General features: G+C 40.8%; 1 protein-coding gene across 1 annotated transcript in view; it reads left to right on the forward strand.

Moving 5' to 3' along the window:
• The first annotated feature begins 215 nt into the window (after window positions 1–215).
• The window catches only part of SLC25A32 (solute carrier family 25 member 32), a 49,387-nt gene continuing 26,453 nt past the window's right edge, over window positions 216–23,149 (forward strand). Inside the window, exon 1 of the mRNA XM_029222418.1 lies at window positions 216–558. Coding sequence (XP_029078251.1) covers window positions 405–558 — 154 coding nt within the window. The 5' untranslated portion in view covers window positions 216–404. The remainder of the gene's footprint in view (window positions 559–23,149) is intronic.

Consider the following 23,149-nt stretch of genomic DNA (forward strand, 5'->3'; position numbering starts at 1 on the left):
TGACTTCCATGGAGCGGAAACCGGGTTTCGCTGGGCCCTGCGGTGCTCCGTAGTTTTGCGGACAAAGGTTGGCTGGGGGCGGTGTTTCAGTGGTGTTCTCCCATCCACGCCCTTCGGCCTAAGCCAGCCGCCGAGGTGGGCGAGGCGGGGCGGGGACTTGGCGGAGGCGCCCCGCCTCCTTCTCACTCTCCTCCGGGTAGGCGTGGCGTGCGGCAGCGCGCTTCTCCTGTACCCCTGGCTCCTGGGTCTCTAGGCTTCATCCCGCGCCCAGGCGTGTGATTCCACGCGCGGGTCCCGGAAGTGGGCTCGTGCCCTGCGGTTTCTGCTCCAGTGTGGCGACCGTCGCCACGGTGGCGGCCACTGCATCTCGTCCCACTTCCACGGCATCACCGGGCCCTGAGCCCATGACGGGCCAGGGCCAGTCGGCGTCCGGGTCGTCGGCGTGGAGCACAGTATTCCGCCACGTCCGGTACGAGAATCTGGTGGCGGGCGTGAGCGGCGGGGTCCTTTCCAACCTCGCGCTGCACCCGCTGGATCTCGTGAAGATCCGCTTCGCCGGTAAGAAACCGCTCAGACCCTGGGCTTCTCCTTGCTGTCACCCCGAACTGAGTGATAAAAGACGCAGTCGGAGGCATTGGCCTCTCCTGCCTCTTCCATACGGCAGGTGAGGCGAGCGTTGAAGAAGATGCTGTTTGTCCGGGCTCGCCTGGGGCCAGATTTGAGGGAGGGGAGTTTGGTAAAGTGGTCTGGCAAACGTCGTCCCCTTTCCCTAATACTGAGGGATGAGGAACATGGATATAAAAGTCTGAGAAAAGTTCTCATTGGTATAGAACGTGGGACTCAAATCCTGATTTATAAAATAAGAAAGGGTTTATCACATTTTAGGGCTTAACCCTCACAGGTGTAAATCATTCACCCTTGGAGGTACAGGTTTCTCCCGCTTTTCGAAAGTTCGCTTTACAGCATCAAGCCGCCATAACTTTGAACTGTGTCTGTGAGCATCTGTGCTTTATCTGGATTTATGTTGTGCATCCATTAGCAAGGTGTGTGTTACGGTAATTGCTTCTTCGCCTTATGCAGTTTTGGCTTATTAAAGCTTTCATGCTTTACTTTCGCATAGCCAGGGAAACCTGTACTTTGAAAGCTAAAGATAGTCACGTGTTTGGCCTCAGGGCTGAGAGGGAAAATGCAAGTGCTTGGAGTGGGGAGTAATCCTTAGCAGAGGGTTAGGAATGAGGTTGGGATAGAATTCTCTTGAAAGTTTGGTTTTGGTGTTTACAGTGTCCTGTGAAGGAATGTCCTGTGAAGGAATAAGTAGCTAGAATTCAAATAGTATTGTTCTTTATTTAGCTTTACTGAATTAATTTCATTGAGTTAAGTGAATTAAGTATATTGCAATTAACAAAGTACTTTAACAGATAAACTCAACGTTAAATTCTGGAAAAGATAGCTTCAAAGAAGGTCTTTGATAACTTTATTTGGAAAGTATTTTCTGTCATTTCTGTTCTCTTATTACTACTACCAAAAGTGGGGTCCGGCTGCTCGCCATTCAAAAGCCAATAAAGAGGCAAAGTTGGTGGAAGGGAAAGTTTGCTTTATTTCAGAGGCAGGCATCTGGGGACGGGAGGGCCGCTTGTGTCCAAAGGCTGATTCCCACACCCCCTTCCCGGACAGTCAGTGGGTAAGACCTTTTATAGGCGGAGGGAGGGAGTTACATGTAGAAACAACACAGGCAGCTCTGACAGTCATCTTGAAATTGGTCATGCAGCATAATCTTGATTGTTTTAAGTACAGTTAGTCTTCAGTTCCAGGGTCGGTTTGTTCCCATTTCTTTGAGGCCAGTTCTTGGAATCGTGGCAGCTTATGTCATGGCTAATCTAGTCATCATGTAGTTAACTTCTTCCACCTGGCGAGCATTTCAGTATCTACAAAACAGCTCAAAGGGTATGGCTCAGAATATTATCTACAGCCCTTGAAGAGGAACTAAAGGTCCTTGACTTTGCTGAATGAGTAAATTATTATTATTTGGTCCTGTTTGACCGTTTTCCTTTGCTTCCGTATTTTCTCAGTTCTCTAATTAAACTTACTCTTTTTTTGTTTGTTTGTTTGTTTGTTTTCCGGTACGCGGGCCTCTCACTGTCGTGGCCTCTCCCGTTGCGGAGCACAGGCTCCAGATGCGCAGGCTCAGCGGCCATGGCTCACGAGCCCAGCTGTTCCGTGGCATGTGGGATCTTCCCGGACCGGGGCATGAACCCGTGTCCCCTGCATCGGCAGGCGGACTCTCAACCACTGTACCACCAGGGAAGCCCTAAACTTATTCTCTGACCAAAGTTTTTCTACAGGCAAAAGGCAGGCGGAGGATGTGGGGGGAAAGGACCATAGGGTCCTGCTCTATTTCATTACTACAAGTTAATTTCTACCATGAGAATTAGATCAGAAGTCGATTATCTTAAAGAGTTAGGTAATTGTATTCTGTTCACCTGGTGTATATTGGTCTTTTAACATTTGTAGACTGCTGTATGGGATACAGAAGCACCTAAAGTTCTTGCCCTCAGGAAACTTAAATTCTAATAGTAGGTTTGAGACTTAGTCAAATAAAAAGTAATTGTAGACAACATAAAATTAAGGACAAAATGGAATAAATCCAAATACGAAAACATGAGTAGAGATAGACTGTTAAGAAAAGTGTAGGGCTTCCCTGGTGGCGCAGTGGTTGAGAGTCTGCCTGCCGATGCAGGGGACGTGGGTTCGTGCCTGGTCTGGGAAGATCCCACATGCCGCGGAGCGACTGGGCCCGTGAGCCATGGCCGTTGAGTCTGTGCGTCCGGAGCCTGTGCTCCGCAACGGGAGAGGCCACAACAGTAAGAGGCCCGCGTACCGCAAAAAAAAAAAAAAAAAAGTGTAGATTGGTGATGACCACAGATATATATGTGTATCTGTAAATGTTCCATTAGATCCTTTATTTTAATTATAAATTTATTTATTTATTTATTTTTGGGTGTGTTGGGTCTTGGTTTCTGTGCGAGGGCTTTCTCTACTTGCGGCGAGCGGGGACCACTCTTCATCGCGGTGCGCGGGCCTCTCACTGTCGCAGCCTCTCTTGTTGTGGAGCACAGGCTCAGTAGTTGTGGCTCACAAGCCTAGTTGCTCCGCGGCATGTGGGATCTTCCCAGACCAGGGCTCGAATCCGTGTCCCCTGCATTGGCAGGCAGATTCTCAACCACTGTGCCACCAGGGAAGCCCTCCGTTAGATCTTGAGGTTCCCCAGAGAAGGACTAAAATTTTTGACAGCTGGAGAGGAGGCAAGAAGCCATTGAAAATCAGTGGAAATTATGGAGTGTTCTCCCTAGAAGAAAACCCACAGAGGCCTATAATTTCCATAGTTTACCATGCACACACAAATAATAATTATGACAACAGGGAACATTCATTGAGCATTTACTTGCAGCAAGAGCAATGAACTAAGAACTAAGAACCTTACTTGCATTATATCATTTACTACTCTGAGCCTGTGAATTTATTATCCCCGTTATACAGGTGAGAATAATCGAAGCTGACTAACTTGCCCAAGTCACAAGTTTGTAAAGATAGATCTGAATTTGAATCCAGGCAGGCTAACTCAAGTACCCTCTGGCACTTAACGACTTACCCCAGTACCTCTAGGAATTCCTGGTATACTGTGGCTTGAACATGAAGGCAGGAATTCTGGACTTGGCTGCAGGTGCAGACCTATATGACTTGGTATTTCTCTTCTGCAGCATTTTATGTAAGAGTAGAAGAGGTGATGGTTGAGGTGATCATTGAGGAATAGTGTGGTTGGCCTGATGAGTTTAAGACAGTGCTGTGAAGCAAACTGTGCCTGAGAAAAGGGAATTCTTGGTACCTGAGAATATTGGTAGTCTTGGTGAAATGGTAAGAGTATTAGGAGACCAGTAGGGCTGACGTGATTGAGATAGGATTGGGGGACAAAATTAAAGATCTAGGAGTTGAAGCAGAACTTTGTAATAACAGGCCCATAGTGTGGCTGTGAAATGGTGATAAGAAAGAAGAAAACTTAGGAAGATGAATAACTGAAATCAAAATAGTTGCCTGGCCACCAGCATTAGTACTAGAGTTTTTATGCTTTCATAAAATTAAGCCCTTATAATAAAATTATAATACCTAGTGATGGGGGTGTTAGTCTTGACCATTAAACCAAACCTGCAATATTTCAATGAGTTCAGGTACAGATTGGAACTCAGAGGTGTCCAGAGTAGTCAAAGGATTAGAAATCATTTCATACGAGAAATGACTGGAGGAACTAGTTTAACTTAGGGGGTGGGAGGGACTTAAGGTATTTAGAGAACTGCCATGTGGGAAAGGGAGCTGCCTTATTGAAGGTGATCTGAAGGTCAGACAGAGGTTGGGTGGAAATTACAGGGAAGCAGATTTTGGCCTGGCAAAGTGTTGGTGCTCAGAAGTGAAACTGGCAATGACGGGCAGTGGTTCAGCAGTTGGATGACAGGTTAGAAAATATTCTTGTGTTGGGTGGAAAGGTCACTTGAGGTGATTATTGAGGCCCCTTATAACTTCAAGACTTAAAGTATTCAAGATGACACTTTAAGTCATCAAGATTGATGAGAGGGAGCCCCAACAAAGAATGTGAGTGAGGTATAAAAATAGTAATTTTCTAAAATAACCTGAAATCCTAATCTGTAGGTTAATCAAGGAACCAAAATGTAGAGCCCGTAACAAGAATAGCATACAGTCAAGTTTTGTATGTATGTGGTATTGCAAGACCCAGTAGCATAAATAAAGTAATACTTACCGAATGTTTGCTATGTGCCAGGCATGCTTTTAGGAGCTTTATATGTATTAACTCACTTAATTCTCTGTAACTTTTAAAGTCAGGTTCTGTTATTTTTCCCATTTTGTGGATGAAAAAACTCAGGCACAGAGTAATCTAGTAACTTACTCAGGATCACACAGTAAGTGTTGGAATTGGGGTTCAAACCCAGGAAGTCTGATTTCATAGCATATGCTGTTAGACTGAAACCATAAGTGGGTAGTTTGGTATAACTAAAGGGTAAAATGCTAAAGGTTGAAATGAAAATTATTCCAGAAAGTTAAGCTTCTGGATTGACACATCTTTTATGCCATGTAAAAATGGAAGCCAGGTCTGGATGTTAGGAATGACATCAGGACTAGAGATATAGAAACCATAGCGCAGGGATAGAAATTGAAGCTACTTAAAGATTGAGAGACTACCCCTGTTGAGTGGAAAGACTGCCTAAAAAATCAGCATTTAAAGGATGGGCAGAAGAGAAGGAGGCTGCAAAGGAAATTTAGTGGCCAAAGAAGTAAGAGGAAAATCAGGAGAGAGTGAAACTAGCCCAAAGAAGTGTGTTTTAGGAGGTAATCGATGTCAGGTGCTGCTCAAGGGTTAAATAGAGAGGAATCCCAAAGTGCACTTGGAGGTCTTTAACCTGCAGTAGCAGGTGGAGGCCCAAACCAGCTTGCAGTGGATTGAGAAGCAATGGAGGTGAGAAAGCCCATGCTGAGATTGTAGTTATCTCTTCCAGAAGCTTAACTGACATGGAGGCACTGGGATCTGAGAGGAGACACTCAGGAGATACTTTAGTGTTTACATTTTGATGGGAAAAAACTAAAAGTGAGAAAGAGATTGGAGATGGAGACAGGAAGATAATGAGTGAGAATTCTAAGGGGTTCTAAGCAGAATCTAGAGCAGTCTCTTTCAAACTTTTTTGGCCACAACGCTCAGTAGGAAATAAATTTTATCTTTGCTATCTGGTGCGAGCACGCATGTACACATATTACTGAAACAAGTTTCTTACGGTAATAGTTACCCTTACTACTTGTGATGTCATTTATATTGTCTTCTATTCCAGTCTGTTGTTGGTGCGGGTCTTTTGTTGTTTTGGTTTGGGGGTTTTTTTGTTTTGTTTTAATGATCTCCTCAATCAATTTCTTGACCCATCTGCAGGTTTCAAAATGCCGACATAGAGTACAGGTAGAGGGGATTGGTTTTACCAACTCTTCAGCGTAACAGAGGAAAGGAGGGGTAAAACTCATACCCAACAAATGAAACAGGTTGTAATAGGGTAGTAAAAATTAGTGTCCCCTGTCTTGGCTCCCTCCTGCACAGCAAACTTTTCTATCTTCCAACTGTGTCTGTTGACATCTTTTAGTACTATTGTAGGCCATTGTAACAGTTATGCAGGAGGTATTTAGATGCACCTACTAAATCTTCGGTGGCAAGTGTTTTTAAGACAATTATGAGGCCATTTAGGCCAAAAGTATTCACTGTCCAGTAAGTCCCCTACATACAAACCTTCAAGTCGTGAACTTTCAAAGATGCGAATGTGTGTTCAATGTCCAATCATGTAAGTTCACGTGTCTGGCATACATCGTCACGTGCGTGCATCCTCTACAAGTGGTTGTGCTTTTGTGTACTTTACAGTGCTGTGTAGAGTACAGTAGTATAGTATCTTTATTTCAAGCCCATGATGTCCAGAAGCAGGTGTAAAAGCAGTAGTGATGTAGCTGGTACTGCTAAGAAGCGCCAAGTAATAACGATGGAAACAGAAGTGAATAATTGAGAGAGTGGGGCGAGGCAAAAAGATGGTAGATGTCGCTCGTTCTTATAACATGAATTGTTCAACCATTGGCATGATTCTAAAGAACAAGGGCAAGATCACAGAACTTGTGAAGTCTGCTGTGCCCATGATGTTGACAATAATATCAAAGAAGCATGGAAAAGTGATGGAGGAGATGGAGAAACTTCTCAGTGCGTAGATGCAGGATCAGCATCAGCGTCGAGTCCCGCTCAGCTTAATGCTGATTCAAGAGAAAATTAAAAGCCTTTATGAAGACTTGAAGAAGAAACAGCAGAGAATCAGAGGGCGCATCTTTTAATGCCAACCATGGCTGGTTTCATCGGTTCAAGGCTAGAGCTAACCTTCACAACGTAAAAGTAAGTGTTGAGGCAGCGAGTGCAGATACGGTAGCTCCCTGGGAATTTCTTGAAACACTTTGAGAAATTATTGAAGGCATGTGTTTAACTGAGCAGGTTTTTAATGTGCATGAGACAGGACTGTACTGGAAGAGGATGCCAGACTGACATTACATCAGTAAGGAGGAAAAGTTGATGCCAGGCTATAAGGCACCAAAGGATAGGATGACTCTGTTTGGTGGCAATGCTTCCGGTGATGTGAAGCTGAAGCCTCTCTTAGTTTATCATTCAGAGAACCCAAGACCCTTAAAAACATAGCCAAGGGCTTCTCTTGTATGGAAGAATAACCCCAGAGCCTGGGTTACACAGGCCATTTTCCAGGACTGGTTTTTCCACCACTTTATCCCAGAGGTAGAGAAATACTGCTTGGAGAAGGATCTCCCATTCAACATTCTTTTGCTGCTTGACAGTGCTCCGGGCCACCCTCCATTCATGGACAACTTTCATCCCAAAGTCAAAGTATCTGCCATCTGCCACCGAATAGTACATCGCTTATCCAACCTGTGGACCAGGGAGTTATAGTGACTTTCAAAAAATATTTTTTACATCACACTTTTCGTTAGGCAGTAAAGGCGAGTGATGAATCGGGAACAACCTTGCAACAATTTTGGAAGGACTATAACAGCTACAAGGCCATAAAAAACATTGACTTTTCTTGGCATGAGGTTATGGCTGTCACCATGAATGGGGTTTGGAAGAACCTTTGCCTGCAGTTTGTTGATGATTTTCATGGGTTTGAGAAGGTGGATGGAGTCCAAAGAGCAACGTAGTGACTCTTAGCGAAAAGCTGGAGCTAGGTCTGCAAGAGGACGACTTCACTGAACTCCTTGCTGTGTAAAACAAGGAGCTTACTAATAAAGACCTGATGGAATTGGAGGCCCAGAGAAAGGATGAAGAGACAAGAGGAAGAAAGAGTAACTGAAGAACCAAAGAGATTCACGATGCAGGAAATGGCAAGGGGATTTTCTTTTCTTTATTTGAGGAGGCACTGTTCATTTTTGAGGCACAGGACCTGAATGTAGAACAGTACACGAAGGTTGCAGCAGGCATTCAGAATGCAATGCAGTGCTACCGTGTCATCTATGACAAGGGAAAAAGAGCTACTACCCAGACATCACTGGATCATTTTTTCAGGAGGGTAGATAGAATTGAATCCAGCAAGGAACCAGAACCTGTGCCATCAATGTCAGGTGTGAATGAAATTGCAGCTCGCCCTCCGTCTCCTATTGCTGAGGATCCTTCAGCTCTACCATTTCCCACCTCCTCTCCCTCCTTCAGTCAGCAAGTCTTCTTGCCTGTTCACTTGATGCCAGCCCCTGTAGGCCAGCTGTTGTACTGTACTACTGTACTTTTCAAGGTACTGTAAGATTTAAAATGTTTTCTTTATTTTTTGTTTGTTTTTTATGTATCATTTGTGTGAAAAGTATTATAAACCTATTACAGTACAGTACTGTATAGCCGATTGTGTTAGTTGGGTACCTAGGCTAACTGTGTTGGACTTATGAACAAATTGGACTTACAAATGCGCTCTCAGAATGGACCTTGTTCGTATGTAGGGGATTTACTGTATTTTATTTACATAGCAATTTTAATTCTACATTAGAGAGGCCCTAATTCAGATCCTCTTCATCTCAGTAACTTTGCAGCGGCCTCTTGTTTTCTTGCTTCCAGGTTTTCCACCTTCAAATTCATTCCCCCCAGGGTGCCTGGGTCTCCTTTCTAAACACATATTTGGTTATCTTAGGCACACTTGAACCCAAGTTTGAGAAATATGGGACTTTGAGATCATAGGCAGACTCTCTTTTGTGATTTTCAAGAACCTTTGCAATTAAGTTTATCTTAGTCTGCTAGGGCTACCATAACAAAATACCACAGAGTGGCTTAAACAACAGTAAATGATTTTCTCATAGTTCTGGGGGCTGGAAGTTCAAGATCAAGGGACCAGCAGGGTTGATTTCTTTCTGGGTGAGACCTTTCTCCTTGGCTTACGAATGACTTCCTTCTGGCTGTGTCCTCACGTGACCTTTTCTCTGTGCATATGCACTCCTAGTGTGTCTTCCTCTTTATAAGGACCCACCAGTCCTATTGAATTAGGCCCCACCCTTATGACCCCATTTAATCTTAATTATCTCCTTAAAGGCCCTATCTCCAAATACAGTTACATTGGGGGTTTGGGCTTCAATATATAAACTGGAGGAAGGACACAATTCAGTCCTTAAACAGGCCCTTACCCTTCTTTAGTGGCTGATTTCCTACCAACCTTTCCCTCTAACAGCTGTTTACTTCAGCTGAACCATGCCCCCAGTATTCTCCCCAGCAGTGCCAGGTGCTGTGATACTTCATGTATCTGTACCAGCTGTTCCACTTGTCTAGAGATAAACTTTCTCTCCTTTTCCCAAAGACAAGTTTCTAATCAATCTTCAGGGCTCTACCCAGTATCTGCTCTCCCACTTTCCCTGTCACCCTCCTACATCTCCCCAGTTCCTCCATACGCAAGTGTTGATCGTGTTTCCTCTATATTCCTATAGCACTTCATAGGTTTACCATGGTGCTCATAACTTTGTAATGAGATTGCTTGTCCATTTTGCCTTGCAGATTATATCTTCCTCAGGGTCAGGGTTTGTGTCCTACTTAGGTTTATATTCCTTCTTTGCCTGGCAGTGATAGTCAATAAATCATTTTCTTAATTTTTTTAAATAAATAATTATCTGTGAACAAGCAGACATCTTTCAAAATTAAAGATTTGATCCTAACTATATGATAAAGTAGATAAGATTATAGTATTAAGGAAGTATAGGGTACAGAATGTTGTTGCCTATTACTGAGATAGTTCATACTCTACACTTCTAGGGTTGACTTCTTAAAACAAAGAAATCATTGGTTCATATCTGTGAAAAGGAAAGATGGTGTTTTGTGATTTGTATTTTTTTTTGTTTGCTTTTTTTTAACCTCAAGAGAGAACTTGTGTTGTGAGCTTATTATTGAAAGGAAAATTTACTTAGAAGACATTTATACAGGAGAATGAGAGCCATAAAATCCAAGGGAAGCATCAGAAAGATTATAAAGAACACAGCAAAACATTTCTTGAGAACCAGTAACTCTGCTACTTGCTTTTAAACTTATCTTTTATAAACCTCACGACAACCTGCAAGGTAGGTAATATTTATCCGCACTTAAAGAGGACACTAAAGCTCAGGAAGAAAAGACTAAGTAGCTAATTAGGGAAGTTAGATATCAAACCCATTTCTTCTAACAAAGCCTAGTGTACTTCACTCTCATTTCATGGTGTAACATTGTCAGATTAATGATGAAAGAGATTGACTTTTCCCCCTTTGCCTGGCATTGGTAAACAGTCAGTGGTTCTTTGCCAGGCTGCAGTATGCACAGTAAAGTAGTGGCAAGGGGACAGTGAACTGGGCATGCCTGAGTATGACTAGTGGACTGTAATTTGTATAAACTTTCTGGGGGGCAGTTTCTATGTGTATTTGAACAAATTTATACTCTTTGACCCCTTCTAATTCCCATTCTAAGGATATAAGAAAAAAAATTGTTGAACAGAATTTTCTTTAGAGACCTTTTAATAATAGCAAAGAGAAAAAAACAATTCACATGTCAACTAGAGGGCTGTTTGTACAAATGATGGGATATCTGTGAGAGGCAAAACCATCATGTCATTGTTGAAATCGTTTTTTTTTTCTTTTGAGTCTTCTGGAAACCTTATTTTACGATATACCAATTTTATAAAAAACATAATTAAGATTATAAATTTGGCATTCTCTTCCATGCCATTTCCCTGTAGGAAACAGAAGACACATTCAAAATAGTATAGCTCTGGGCCATGGGGGGGCCTAAAAGGATTGTTTACAAAGATGTAAGCAGATCATAGGAAAACCGTAAGGAATAATGTAGTATTTGGGGCTAGAAACAGTTTGGGCCGCTGTCACCTGAAGGGCCAAAGGACAGGGAGAAAGAGTCGTTGAGAGAGGGCCACCTTGAGAGGAGCTGTGACCTTCAGTAGAGGAACGCAGCGTGCCCAAGGCAACCCCTGCAAGAATAAATATCTGCGTCTGCTCTCTTCCATCCCTTTGATCTGCCAGGGCTCCCCACTAACCCAACTCAGCTAGAAGCTAGAAGGCAAGATCAGGCTTCTGGAGCAGGGCGTGGTTGAGAGAGGTGGACCCTGGATCTGGAAAGGAAACAGAAGATATTCAGGCTATATTAATTGAACACATATATATTGAGAGCCTGCAATGTACCAAGCACTATGATAGGAGTAGGCATATTGCAATGAGGAAGTAGTAGTCTCTGCCCTCACAGAGCATCTTGCTACTGAGAAGCCGTGATAATTGAACAAAAAAACTAATAATTGCAATGAAGAGTGTTTTATTATGGTAGGGAAAGTATGGTGTGCCATGGGAACAGAGAAACTTGACCCCATCTAGAGGGTAGGAAAGGATCCCCAAAGGAAATGATTGTTAAACTGAGACCTGAAAGAGGAATCAAAGTTAACTGTGGGAAGGAATAAGTAAGAAGAGAATGTTCATGGCAGACAGAGTAGCCTGTGCCAAAGTGTTAAGGTCAGAGACTGTATAAGAGCTGAAAGTTGTTGAACATTCTAGCAATTTTCATCACATATTTTGAAGCGTAAACTTCAATGAGCCAGGCACTATGCAGTAAGTTCCGTAAGGCAGCATCACTGAATGCAGGGAGAGAATAAAGAGGAGACTGGGGCTTGTTGCAGAAGAGTGATGGAGGGCCTTATGTACTATGTTAAGGAATATGTTCTTTATTGTTTGGGGTGTAGAATAGTTTTAAGTGGATAAATGACTTATTGAAATGCATGTTTCTAGAAAGATTACCTAACCTACAGTGCAATTAATGGGGGCGGGGCAGCAAAACTGGATATAAGAAGGCTATTTTAAATTCTGTTTCTAGTTGAGAAATGGTGTCCTGAAGTAGGGTGATGGCAGTGTGAACTGAGAGATGTGAATGGGTCCAGGAGAGACTTGTGATACAGAATCAACAGGACATCTTAATTGGTAAGAGGTTGTAAAAGGAGGAGTGTTCATGGATGGTCCCCAGGTTTCTGTCTGGAGCATCTGTGTAGATGGTAGTTCTGTTTATTGACCAATATGGATCAGCAGAATAAGAGCAGCTGCAATAGGGATAGGGAATACTAGTTCAATTTTGGATATGTTCAAACTGCAACTTTTGTTAGTTGCATTTATCTATGTAGATCTGAAGATAAGCAAAAGATCTGGTCTAGGGATAGAGAACTGGCATTTATATCCACAGACCAAAAAAAGAAAGGGAGGAAATATACCACCATAAGGGTAGTCATCTTGGAGTGGTGGCATTGTGGGTGATTTTATTTTCTTTATTCCTTCTATATTTTGTAAATGTTCTGCAGCATACACGTTTTGCTTTTCAAAAAGCCATTTTTAATTATTGTATGCTGGTTTAATATTTATTACATGGAAAAGGTTTTAAAATTACTCTATTTCAGTTGCAGATATAAAGCATCTGAAAATGTTCTTGAGTGAAGGATAACAGAAATAAAAATTTTTTAAATTTCCCTAGGGCTGCTGTTTTATTTTATTACAAAAGGTATATGTCATCTTTGTTTACTTTTTACCTTATGAAATTTGTATTGTTGAATTCTCTTTATCATTCTCCCCCTACAACCACTCACAGCCAGTCTCGTTCCCTGCAGATAGCTACTATTAACCATATGCAGTGTTTCAATCTATTAGTTTCATAACTCTCAATTTTTCTAAATATTCAGAGTAGTCCACAGTATACATGTATCATAATTTATTTAAACATTTCCCTATTGGTGGATGTTGAAATTACTCTCACTTTTGCTGTTGCAGAAGGCGCTTCAGTGAACATCGTTCTATGTGTATCTTTGTAGATTTGGGGCTATATTTCTATAGGATATATTTTTAGAAATGGAACTGCTAAGTCAAAGAATAATTTGCATTTGAATTTTTATTGGTGTTAAACTGCTCTCAGAAAGGCCATGAAAGTGTCTATTTCCAAATACCCACACCAACACTGGGAATTAACAAACCTTAAAATTGTTTTCCGTCTGGAGGGGAAAAAATAAAAAAAGCTACCTTGTCTAATTCGTATTTTATTGGTGAGGTTGAAAACTTTTTCAGTGCTTCTTTTTTTTATTGAGTAGTTGATGTACAATATTACATGTTACAGTGTACAGTATAGGGATTCACAATGTTTAGAGGTTATACTCCATTTATACTTATAAAATATTTGTTTTATTCCCCATGTTGTACAATATATTTTTTTAATATTACTATTTCTTTTACAAATTTTTTATTTTATATTATAGTTGATTTACAACGTTGTGTTAGTTTCAGGTGTACAGCAAAGCGATTCATTATACATATACATATATCTATTCTTTTTCCATATACGTTATTACAGAGTATTGAGTAGAGTTTCCTGTGCTATACAGTAGGTCTTTGTTGATTATTTTATATATAATAGTGTGTATATGTTAATCCCAACCTCCTAATTTATCCCTTTCCCCCCACCTTTCCTCTGTGGTAACCATAAGTTTGTTTTCTAAATCTCTGAGTCTATTTCTCTTTTGTAAATAAGTTCATTGGTATCATTTTTTTAGATTCCACATATAAGCGATATCATATGATATTTGTCTCTCTGACTTCACTTAGTATGATAGATCCATCCACATTGCTGCAAATGGTATTATTTCATTCTTTTTTATGGCTGAGTAGTATTCCTTGTGTGTGTGTGTGTGTGTGTGTGTGTGTGTGTGTGTGTGTGTGTGTGTGTGTGTGTATACCACATCTTCTTTATCCATTCACCTGTCAGTGGACATTTAGGTTGCTTCCATGTCTTGGCTGTTGTAAATAGTGCTGCAGTGAACATTGGGGTTCATGTATCTTTTCAAATGAGAGTTTTCTCCGGATATATGCCCAGGAATGGGATTGCCGGATCATACGGTAGCTCTATTTTTATTTTTTTACAGACCCTTGATAATGTTCTCCATAGTGGCTGTACCAATTTACATTCCCACCAACAGTGTAGGAGTTTTCCCTTTTCTCTATACCCTTTCCAGCATTTATTGTTTGTAGACTTTTTGATGATGGCCTTTCTGACCGCTTTGAAGTGATACCTCATTGTAGTTTTGATTTGCATTTCTCTGATAATTAGTGATGTTGAGCATCTTTTCATGTGCCTGTCGGCCATCTGGATGTCACCTCTGGAGAAATGTCTATTTAGATCTTCTGCCCCTTTTTTGACTGGGTTGTTTGTTTTTTAATATTGAGTTGCGTGAGCTGTTTGTATATTTTGGAGATTAATCCCTTGTCGGTTGCATCATTTGCACATATTTTCTCCCATTCTGTGGGTTATCTTTTCATTTTATTTATGGTTTCCATTTCTATACAAAAGCTTTTAAGTGTAATAAGGTCCTCTTTGTTTATTTTCTTTTTCATTTTATTACTTTGGGAGGTTGATCCAAAAAGATATTGCTGCGATTTATGTCAAAGAACGTTCTGCCTATGTTTCCCTCTAAGAGTTTTATAGTATCTGTTCTTACATTTAGGTCTTTAATCCATTTTTAGTTCAGTTTTGTGTATGGTGTTAGAGAGTGTTCTAATTTCATTCTTTTACATGTGGCTGTCCAGTTTTCCCAGTGCCATTTATTGAAGAGACTGTCTTTTCTCCATTGTATTTTCTTTCCTCCTTTGTCATACCTAATTGACCATAAGTGTGTCGGTTTATTTGTGGACTTTCTATCCTGTTCCATTGATCTGTAAGTCTGTCTTTGTGCCAATACCATGCTATTTTGTTTACTGTAGCTTTATAGTATACTCTGAAGTCAGGGAGCCTGAAGCCTCCAGCTCTGTTTTTCTTTCTCAAGAATTTGTGTTTCCATACAAATTTTAGGATTTTTTTTTTTTGGTTCCAGATCTGCAAAAATGCCATTGGTAATTTGAGAGATTGCATTGAATCTGTAGATTGCCATGGGTAGTATAGTTATTTTGACAATATTAATTCTTCCAATCCAAGAACATCATATATATTTTCATCTGTTTTGTGTCATCTTTGATGTTTCATCAATGTCTTATAGTTTTTGGAGTACAGGTCTTTTGCCTCCTTAGGTTTATTCCTAGACATTTTATTCTTGTTGATGTGATGGTAAATGGGATTGTTTCCTCAATTTCTGATCTTTCATTGTTAGCATAAAGAAATGCAACAGAATTCTGTGTATTAATTTTGTGTCCTGCAACTTTACCAAATTCATCGATGAGCTCTAGTAGTTTTCTGGTGGCATCTTTAGGATTTTCTATGTATAGTATAATGGCATCTGCAAATAGTGATAGTTTTTCTTCTTTTCCCATTTGGATTCCTTTTATTTCTTTTTCTTCTCTGATTGCCATGGCTAGGACTTCCAAAACTATGTTGAATAAAAGTGGCAAGAGTGGACATTCTTGTCTTGTGCATGATCTTAGAGGAAATACTTTTAGCTTTTCACACGTTAGCTGTGGGATTGTCATATATGGCCTTTATTATGTTGAGATATGTTCCCTCTATGCCCACTTTCTGGAGAGTTTTTATAATTGGGTGTTGAATTTTATCAAAAGCTTTTTCTGCATTTATTGAGATGATCATATGGTTATTACTTTTCAGCTGGTTAATGTGGAGTATCACACTGATTAATTTGCAGATATTGAAAAATCCTTGCATCCCTGGGATAAATCCCACTTGATCATGGTGTAGATCCTTTTAATGTGTTGTTGGACTCAGATTGCTAGTATTTTGTTGAGGATTTTTGCGTCTATGTTCATCAGTGATATTGGCCTGTAATTTTCTTTTTTTGTGGTATCTTTGGTTTTGGTATCAGGGTGATGGTGGCCTCATAGAATGAGTTTGGGAGTGTTCCTACTGCTGCAATTTTTAAAAATAGTTTCAGAAGGATAGGTGTTGACTCTTCTCTAACTGTTTGATAGAATTCACCTGTGAAGCCATCTGGTCTTGGATTCTTGTTTGTTGGGAGGTTTTTGTTTGTTTTTAAATTTTAAATATTTATTTATTTATTTTTGGCTGTGTTGGGTCTTCATTGCTGCATGCAGGCTTTCTCTAGTTGTGGCGAGCGGGGGCTACTCTTCATTGTGGTGCTCGGGATTCTCATTGCGGTGGCTTCTCTTGTTGCAGAGCATGGGCTCTAGGCACGCGGGCTTCAGTAGTCGTGGCTCATGGGCTCTAGAGCACAGGCTCAGTAGTTGTGGCACAGGGGCTTAGTTGCTCCGCGGCATGTGGGATATTCCCAGACCAGGGATCGAACCTGTGTCCCCTGCATTGGCAGGCAAATTCTTATCCACTGCGCCACCAGGGAAGCTCTTTTGGGAGTTTTTAAATCACAGTTTCAATTTCAGCACTTGTGATTGGTCTGTTCATATTTTCTATTTCTTCCTGGTTCAGTTTTGGGAGATTGTACCTTTCTATGAATTTGTCCATTTCTTCTGGGTTATCTATTTTATTGGCATATAGTTGCTTGTAATAGTCTCTTATGATCCTTTGTATTCCTGTGGAGTCTGTTGTACCTTCTCCTTTTTCATTTCTAATTTTGATTTGAGCCTTCGCCCCTTTTTTCTTGATAACCCTGGCTAAAGGTTTATCAATTTTGTTTATATTTTCAAAGAACCAGCTTTAAGTTTCATTAATCTTTTGTATTCTTCGTCTCTATTTCATTTATTTCTGCTCTGATCTTTATGATTTCTTTCCTTCTGCTAACTTTGGGTTTTGTTTGTTCTTTTCTCTATTTGCTTTAGGTATAAGGTTAGGTTGTTTATTTGGGAGTTTTCTCGTTTCCTGAGGTAAGATTGTATTGCTATAAACTTCTTAGAAGTGCTTTTACTGCATCCTATAGGTTTTAGATCATCGTGTTTTTGTTTTCATTTGTATCTAGGTATTTTTTGATTTCGTCTTTGATTTCTTCAGTGATCCAGTGGTTGTTTAGTAGCATATTGTTTAGCCTCCACGTGTTTCTGGGTTTTTTACCGTTTTTTTCTTGTAGTTGATTTGTAATCTCATAATGTTGTGAAATTCAATAAATTTCAATTTTTTTAAATTTACTGAGGCTTGCTTTGTGGCCCAGCATGTGGTCAGTCCTGGAAAATGTTCTATGTGCACTTGAGAAGAATGTGTATTCTGCTACTTTCAGATGGAATGCTCTATAAATATCAAGTAACTCCATCTGGCCTAATGTGTCACTTAAACCTGTGTTTCCATATTGATTTTCCGTCTAAATGATGTGTACACTGATGTAAGTGGGGTGTTAAAACCCCCCCACTATTATTGTGTTACTGTCAATTTCTCTTTTTATGGTTGTTAACATTTGTGTTATATATTGAGGTGCTCCTATGTTGGATGTGTGTGTGTGTGTGTATATATAAGTGTGTGTGTGTGTGTGTGTATATATGTATGATATATGATATATATCTTCTTGAATTGATTCTTCGATCGTTATGTAGTGTCCTTTGTCTCTTCTAACAGTCTTTATTTTACAGTTTATTTTGTCTCATGTGAGTATTGCTACTCCAGCTTTCTTTTGATTTCCATTTGCATGGAGTACCGTTTTCTATCCTCTCGTGTTCATTCTGTATGTGTCCCTAGATCTGAATTGGGTCTCTTGTAGACAGCATATATACGGATCTTCTTTTTATATCCATTCAGCCAGTCTTTGTCTTTTGGTTGGAGCATTTAATCCATTTACATTTAAGGTAGTTACCAATATGTATGTTCTTACTGCTATTTTGCTAATTGTTTTGGATTTGTTTTTGTAGGTATTTTTTTCTTCCTTTCCTTTTTTGTTCCCTTCTCCTGTGATTTGAAGACTATCTTTAGTGTTGTGTTTGGATTCTTTTTTCTTTTTTTGAGTATCTGTTGTAGATTTTTGGTTTGTGCTTACCATGAGGTTTTGCTATAGCAGTCTTTATATATACAATATTGTTTGAAGTTGCTGGTATCTTAATTTCAAATGGATTTCCAGTATCCTTCATTTGTTCTTTCCTCGCAGTTGCTGGTTTTGATATCATATTTGTGTGTGGGTGATTTCCTACCTTTACTGTATGTTTTCCTCTACTAGTAAGCTTTCCATTCGTAATTTTCTTGTTTCTAGTTGTGGCCTTTTCTCTTCTGCCTAGTCAAGTTCCTTTAGCATTTTTTTTTAACATCTTTATTGGAGTGTAGTTGCTTTACAATATTGTGTTAGTTTTTGCTGTATAACAAAGTGAATCAACTATACATATACATATATCCCCATATCTCCTCCCTCTTGCGTCTCCCTCCCACCCTCCCTATCCCACCCCTGTAGGTGGACACAAAGCACCGAGCTGATCTCCCTGTGCTATGCGGCTGCTTCCCACTAGCTATCTGTTTTGCACTTGGTAGTGTATATATTTCCATGCCACTCTCTCACTTCATCCCAGTTTACCCTTCCCCTTCCCCATGTCCTCAAGTCCATTCTCTATGTCTGCATCTTTATTCCTGTCCTGCCCCTAGGTTCATTAGAACCTTTTTTTTTTTTTTAGATTCCATATATATGTGTTAGCATATGGTATTTGTTTTTCTCTTTCTGACTTACTTCACTCTGTATGACAGTCTCTAGGTCCATCCACCTCAGTACAAATAACTCCATTTCGTTTCTTTTTATGGCTGAGTAATATTCCATTGTATATATGTGCCACATCTTCTTTATCCATTCATCTGTCCATGGACATTTAGGTTGTTTCCATGTCCTGGCTTTTGTAAATAGTGCTGCAGTGAACATTGTGGTACATGTCTCTTTTTGAATTATGGTATTCTCGGGGTATATGCCCAGTAGTGGGATTGCTGGGCCGTATGGTAGTTCTATTTTTAGTTTTTTAAGGAACCTCCATACTGTTCTCTATTAGTGGCTGTATAAATTTACATTCCCACCAACAGTGTCCTTTAGCATTTGTTGCAAAGGTGGTTTGATGGTGCTGAATTCTCTTAGCTTTTGCTTGTCTGTAAAGCTTTTGATTTCTTCTTCAAATTTGAACGAGATTCTTGCTGAGCAGAGTATTCTTGGTTGTAGGTTTTTCCCTTTCACCACTTTAAATATATTGTGCCACTCCCTTCTGGCCTGCAGAGTTTTTGCTGAAAAATCCGCCAATAACCTTATGGGGATTCCCTTGTATGTTATTTGTTGCTTTTCCCTTGTTGCTTTTAATATTTCCTCTTTGTCTTTAATTTTTGTCAATTTGATTAATGTGTCTTGGTGTTTTCCTCCTTGGGTTTATCCTTTGTGACACTCTCTGTGCTTCTTGTAATTGGGTGACTGTTTCCTTTCCCATATTAGGGAAGTTTTTGTTTTTGTTTTTTGTTTTTTGTTTTATTTATTTATTTATTTTTGGCTGCGCTGGCCCCACCAGCCACGGCAAGCAGGGGCCACTCCCCGCCACGGTGCGTGGGCCTATCACTGCAGCGGCCTCTCCTGCCGTGGAGCATGGGCTCTAAGGCACACAGGCCTCAGTAGTCACGGCACATGGGCTTCAGCAGTTGTGGCTCTCGGGCCCCAGAGCGCAGGCTCAGCAGCAGCGGCGCATGGGCCCAGTTGCTCCGCGGCACACGGGATCCTCCCAGACCAGGGCCCGAAGCCACGTCCCCCCCACCGGCAGGCAGACTCCCAACTGCTGCACCACCACGGAAGCCCCTAGGGAAGTTTTCAGCTATTATCTCTTCAAATGTTTTCTCAGATCCTTTCTCTCTTTGCCTTCTGGGACCCCTATCATGTGAATATTGGTGCGTTTAATGTTGTCCCAGAGGTCTTTTAAACTGTCTTCATACCTTTTCGTTCTTTTTTCTTTATTCTCTTCTGTGGCGATGATTTCCACCATTCTGTCTTCCAGGTCACTTATTCATTTTTCTGTCTCATTTATTCTGCTATTGATTCTTTCTACTTTATTTTTCAATTCAGTTATTGTATTGTTCAACTCTGTTCTTTATCTCTTCTGGTTCTTTGTTAAACATTTCTTGTATCTTCTTGGTTTGTACCTCCATCCTTTTTCTGAGATCTTGGATCATCTTTACTATCATAACTCTGAATTCTTTTTCAGGTAGATTGCCTATCTCCACTTCACCTAGCTGTTCTTCTGAGGTTTTGTCTTGTTCCTTCGTCTGGAACATATTCCTCTGCCATCTCATTTTGTCTAACTTTCTGTGTTCTGCAGCCTGCAGGATTATAATTCTTCTTGCTTCTGGTGTCTGCCCCCTGGTGGGTGAAGCTGGTCTACGAGGCTTGTGCGGTCTTCCTGGTAGGAGGAACTGGAGCCTGCTCTCTGGTTGGTAGAGCTGAGTCTTGTCCCTCTGGTGGGCATGGCCATTTCTAGGGGTGTGTTTAGAGGTGCCTGTGGGCTCCAGAAGACTTTAGGCAGCCTGTCTGCTGATGGGTGGGACTGTGTTCCCACCATGCTGGTTGTTTGCCCTGAGACATCCCAGCACAGGAGCCTACAGGCTGTTGGGTGGGGTCAGGTCTTGGTGTCAAGATGGCTGCCTCCAGGAGAGCTCACGTCAGTGAGTACTCCCCGGTACCTCCTCCACCAGTGTCCTTGTCCCCACAGTGAGCCACAGCTGCCCCCTGCTTCCCCTGGAGACCTTCCAAGACCAGCAGGTAGGTCTGGCCCAGGTTTCTGTGAAGTAACTTCTTTCTCCCTGGGTCCCAGTGTGCATGAGACCTTCTCTGTGCTCTTCAAGAGTGGAGTTCCTGCGATGAAACCCTGCTGGTCTTTAAAGCCAAATGCTCTGGGGGGCTTCTCCCAGTGCCTGACCCCCAAACTGGGGAGCCTGACGTGGGGCTCAGAACTTTCATTCCTGTGGGAGAACCTCTGCGATACAGTTATTTTCCAGTTTGTGGGTCACCCACCCAGCAGGTATGGGATTTGATTGTATCGTGAATGTACCCTTCCTACTGTCTCGTTGTTTCTTTGTCTTTGGGTGTAGAATATCTTTTTTGGTAGGTTCCAGTCTTTTTTGTCCATGGATATTCAGCAGTTAATCGTGAGTTTTATGTTTTTGTGAGAGGAGGTGAACTCAAGTCCTACTCTGCCATCTTCTATTAATATTTCTTTAACTTTCAGCGGGCTGCCTCAGAGCCCATGGTGTACTGCCTGCTGGCTGTGCCCTCAGCCCCTACCCCCACGGCAGAAAGCAGACCTCAAGACTCTTTCAGCTAATTCTTTAAAGCTTCTATAACAAGGTCCCCTGCTTCAAGCTCTCCTTTGATAATACTCAGTAGTGTTAGGAGTTCCAGCTTGCTGAGGTTTTCCAGATTCATCCTGAAAGCCTGATAATTGGCAGTCATGCTTTAGTCCTTAAGCATAAATTCTTAAGGCTTTCTTCAGTTAAAATTTGGGAAAACTGACAAATATATTTAGAATGCCATCAGCATGGTAGAAAAGTGTCCAAGCTTTTCCTGGCACTCTGGGCTCCGCTTCCTACCGCCTCCACCACCCGCTCCATCCAGAGTCCCCCAAGGCCCTGCCCCTCAAACTACAATATATTCTTACAACTTATACCTGATAGTTTGTACATTTTAATCCTCTACCCTTATATTGCTCCTCCCCCCTTCCCTCTACTCACTGGTAACTGCTAGTTTGTTCTCTATATCTGTGAGTCTGCTGCTTTTTTGTTATAGTCACTAGTTTGTTGTATTTTTTAGATTCCACATATAAGTGATATCATACAGTATTTGTCTTTGACTTATTTCACTTAGCATGATGCCCTTCAAGTCCATCCATGTTGCTGCAAATAGCAAAATTTTAATTTTTTTATAGCTGAGTATTCCATTTTGCAGATATATTGTATTACAGCTTCTTTATCCATTCACCTGTTGATTGACACTTAGGTTGCTTCCATGTCTTGGCAATTGCAAATAATGTTGCTATGAACATTGGGGTGCCCGTATCTTTTCAAGTTAGTGAGTGTTTTTTGTTTTTTTTTTTTTCCCCTGGATATGCACCCAGGAGTGGAATTTCTGGGTCATATGGTAGCTTTGTTTTTAGTTTTGTTATTTTTTTTTTTTGAGAAACCTCCATACTGTTTTCCACAATGGCTGCACCAATTTGCTTTCCCATTGACAGTGAAAAAGGGTTCCTTTCTCTCCACAACTTTCCCAACATTTGTTGTTTGTGTTCCTTTTGATGCTTGCCATTCTGATGGGTATTAGGTAATCGCTCATTGTGACTTTGATTTGCATTCCCCTGACGATTAGCGATGTTGAGCAGCTTTTCGTGTGCCTGTTGGCCATCTGCATTTCCAATTTGGAAAAATGTCTGTTCAGGTCTTCTGCCCATTTTTTTAATTGGGTGTTTGGTTTTTTTGTTGTTGAACTGTATGAGGTGTTTGTATATTTTGGAAATTGAGCCCTTGTTGGCTGCATCATTTGCAAATATTTTCTCCCAGTCCATAGATTATCTTTTCTTTTTGTTTATCATTTCCTTTAATGTGCAAAAACATGTAAGTTTGATTAGGACCCATTTATTTATTTTTGCTTTTATTTCTTTTGCCTTGGAGACTGACCTAAGAAAACAGTGGTATGATTTTATGTCAGAGAATGTTTTGCCTATGTTGTATTCTAGTAGTTTTATGGTGGCATGTTTTATATTTAAGACTTTAAGCCAGTTTCAGCTTATTATTGTATATGGTGTTAGTGAGTGTTTTAACTTCATTGATTTACATGCAGCTGTCCAGCTTTCCCAAAACCACTTGCCAAAGAGACTGTCTTTTCTCCATTGTATATTTTTGCCTCCTTTGTCAAAGGTTAAGTGACTGTAGGTGTGTGGGTTTATTTCTGGACTCTGTATTCTGTTCCATTGACCCATCTGTCTGTTTTTGTGCCCATACCACACTGTTTTGATTACTGTAGCTTTGTAGTAGTGTCTGAAGTCTCGGAGGGTTATGCCTCCAGTTTTGTTCTTTTTCCTTGGGATTGTTTTGACAATTCTGGTTCTTTTGTGGTTCCAGGTAAATTTTAGAGTTATTTTTTCTAGTTCTGTGAAAAATGTCATGGGTAATTTGATAGGGATCTCATTAAATTTGTAGATATGGCCATTTTAACAGTAT

Source organism: Monodon monoceros, unplaced genomic scaffold (assembly GCF_005190385.1).
Source record: "Monodon monoceros isolate NGI ecotype Baffin Bay Population unplaced genomic scaffold, NGI_Narwhal_1 Super_Scaffold_14, whole genome shotgun sequence".
In the NCBI taxonomy this organism is placed as follows: domain Eukaryota; kingdom Metazoa; phylum Chordata; class Mammalia; order Artiodactyla; family Monodontidae; genus Monodon; species Monodon monoceros.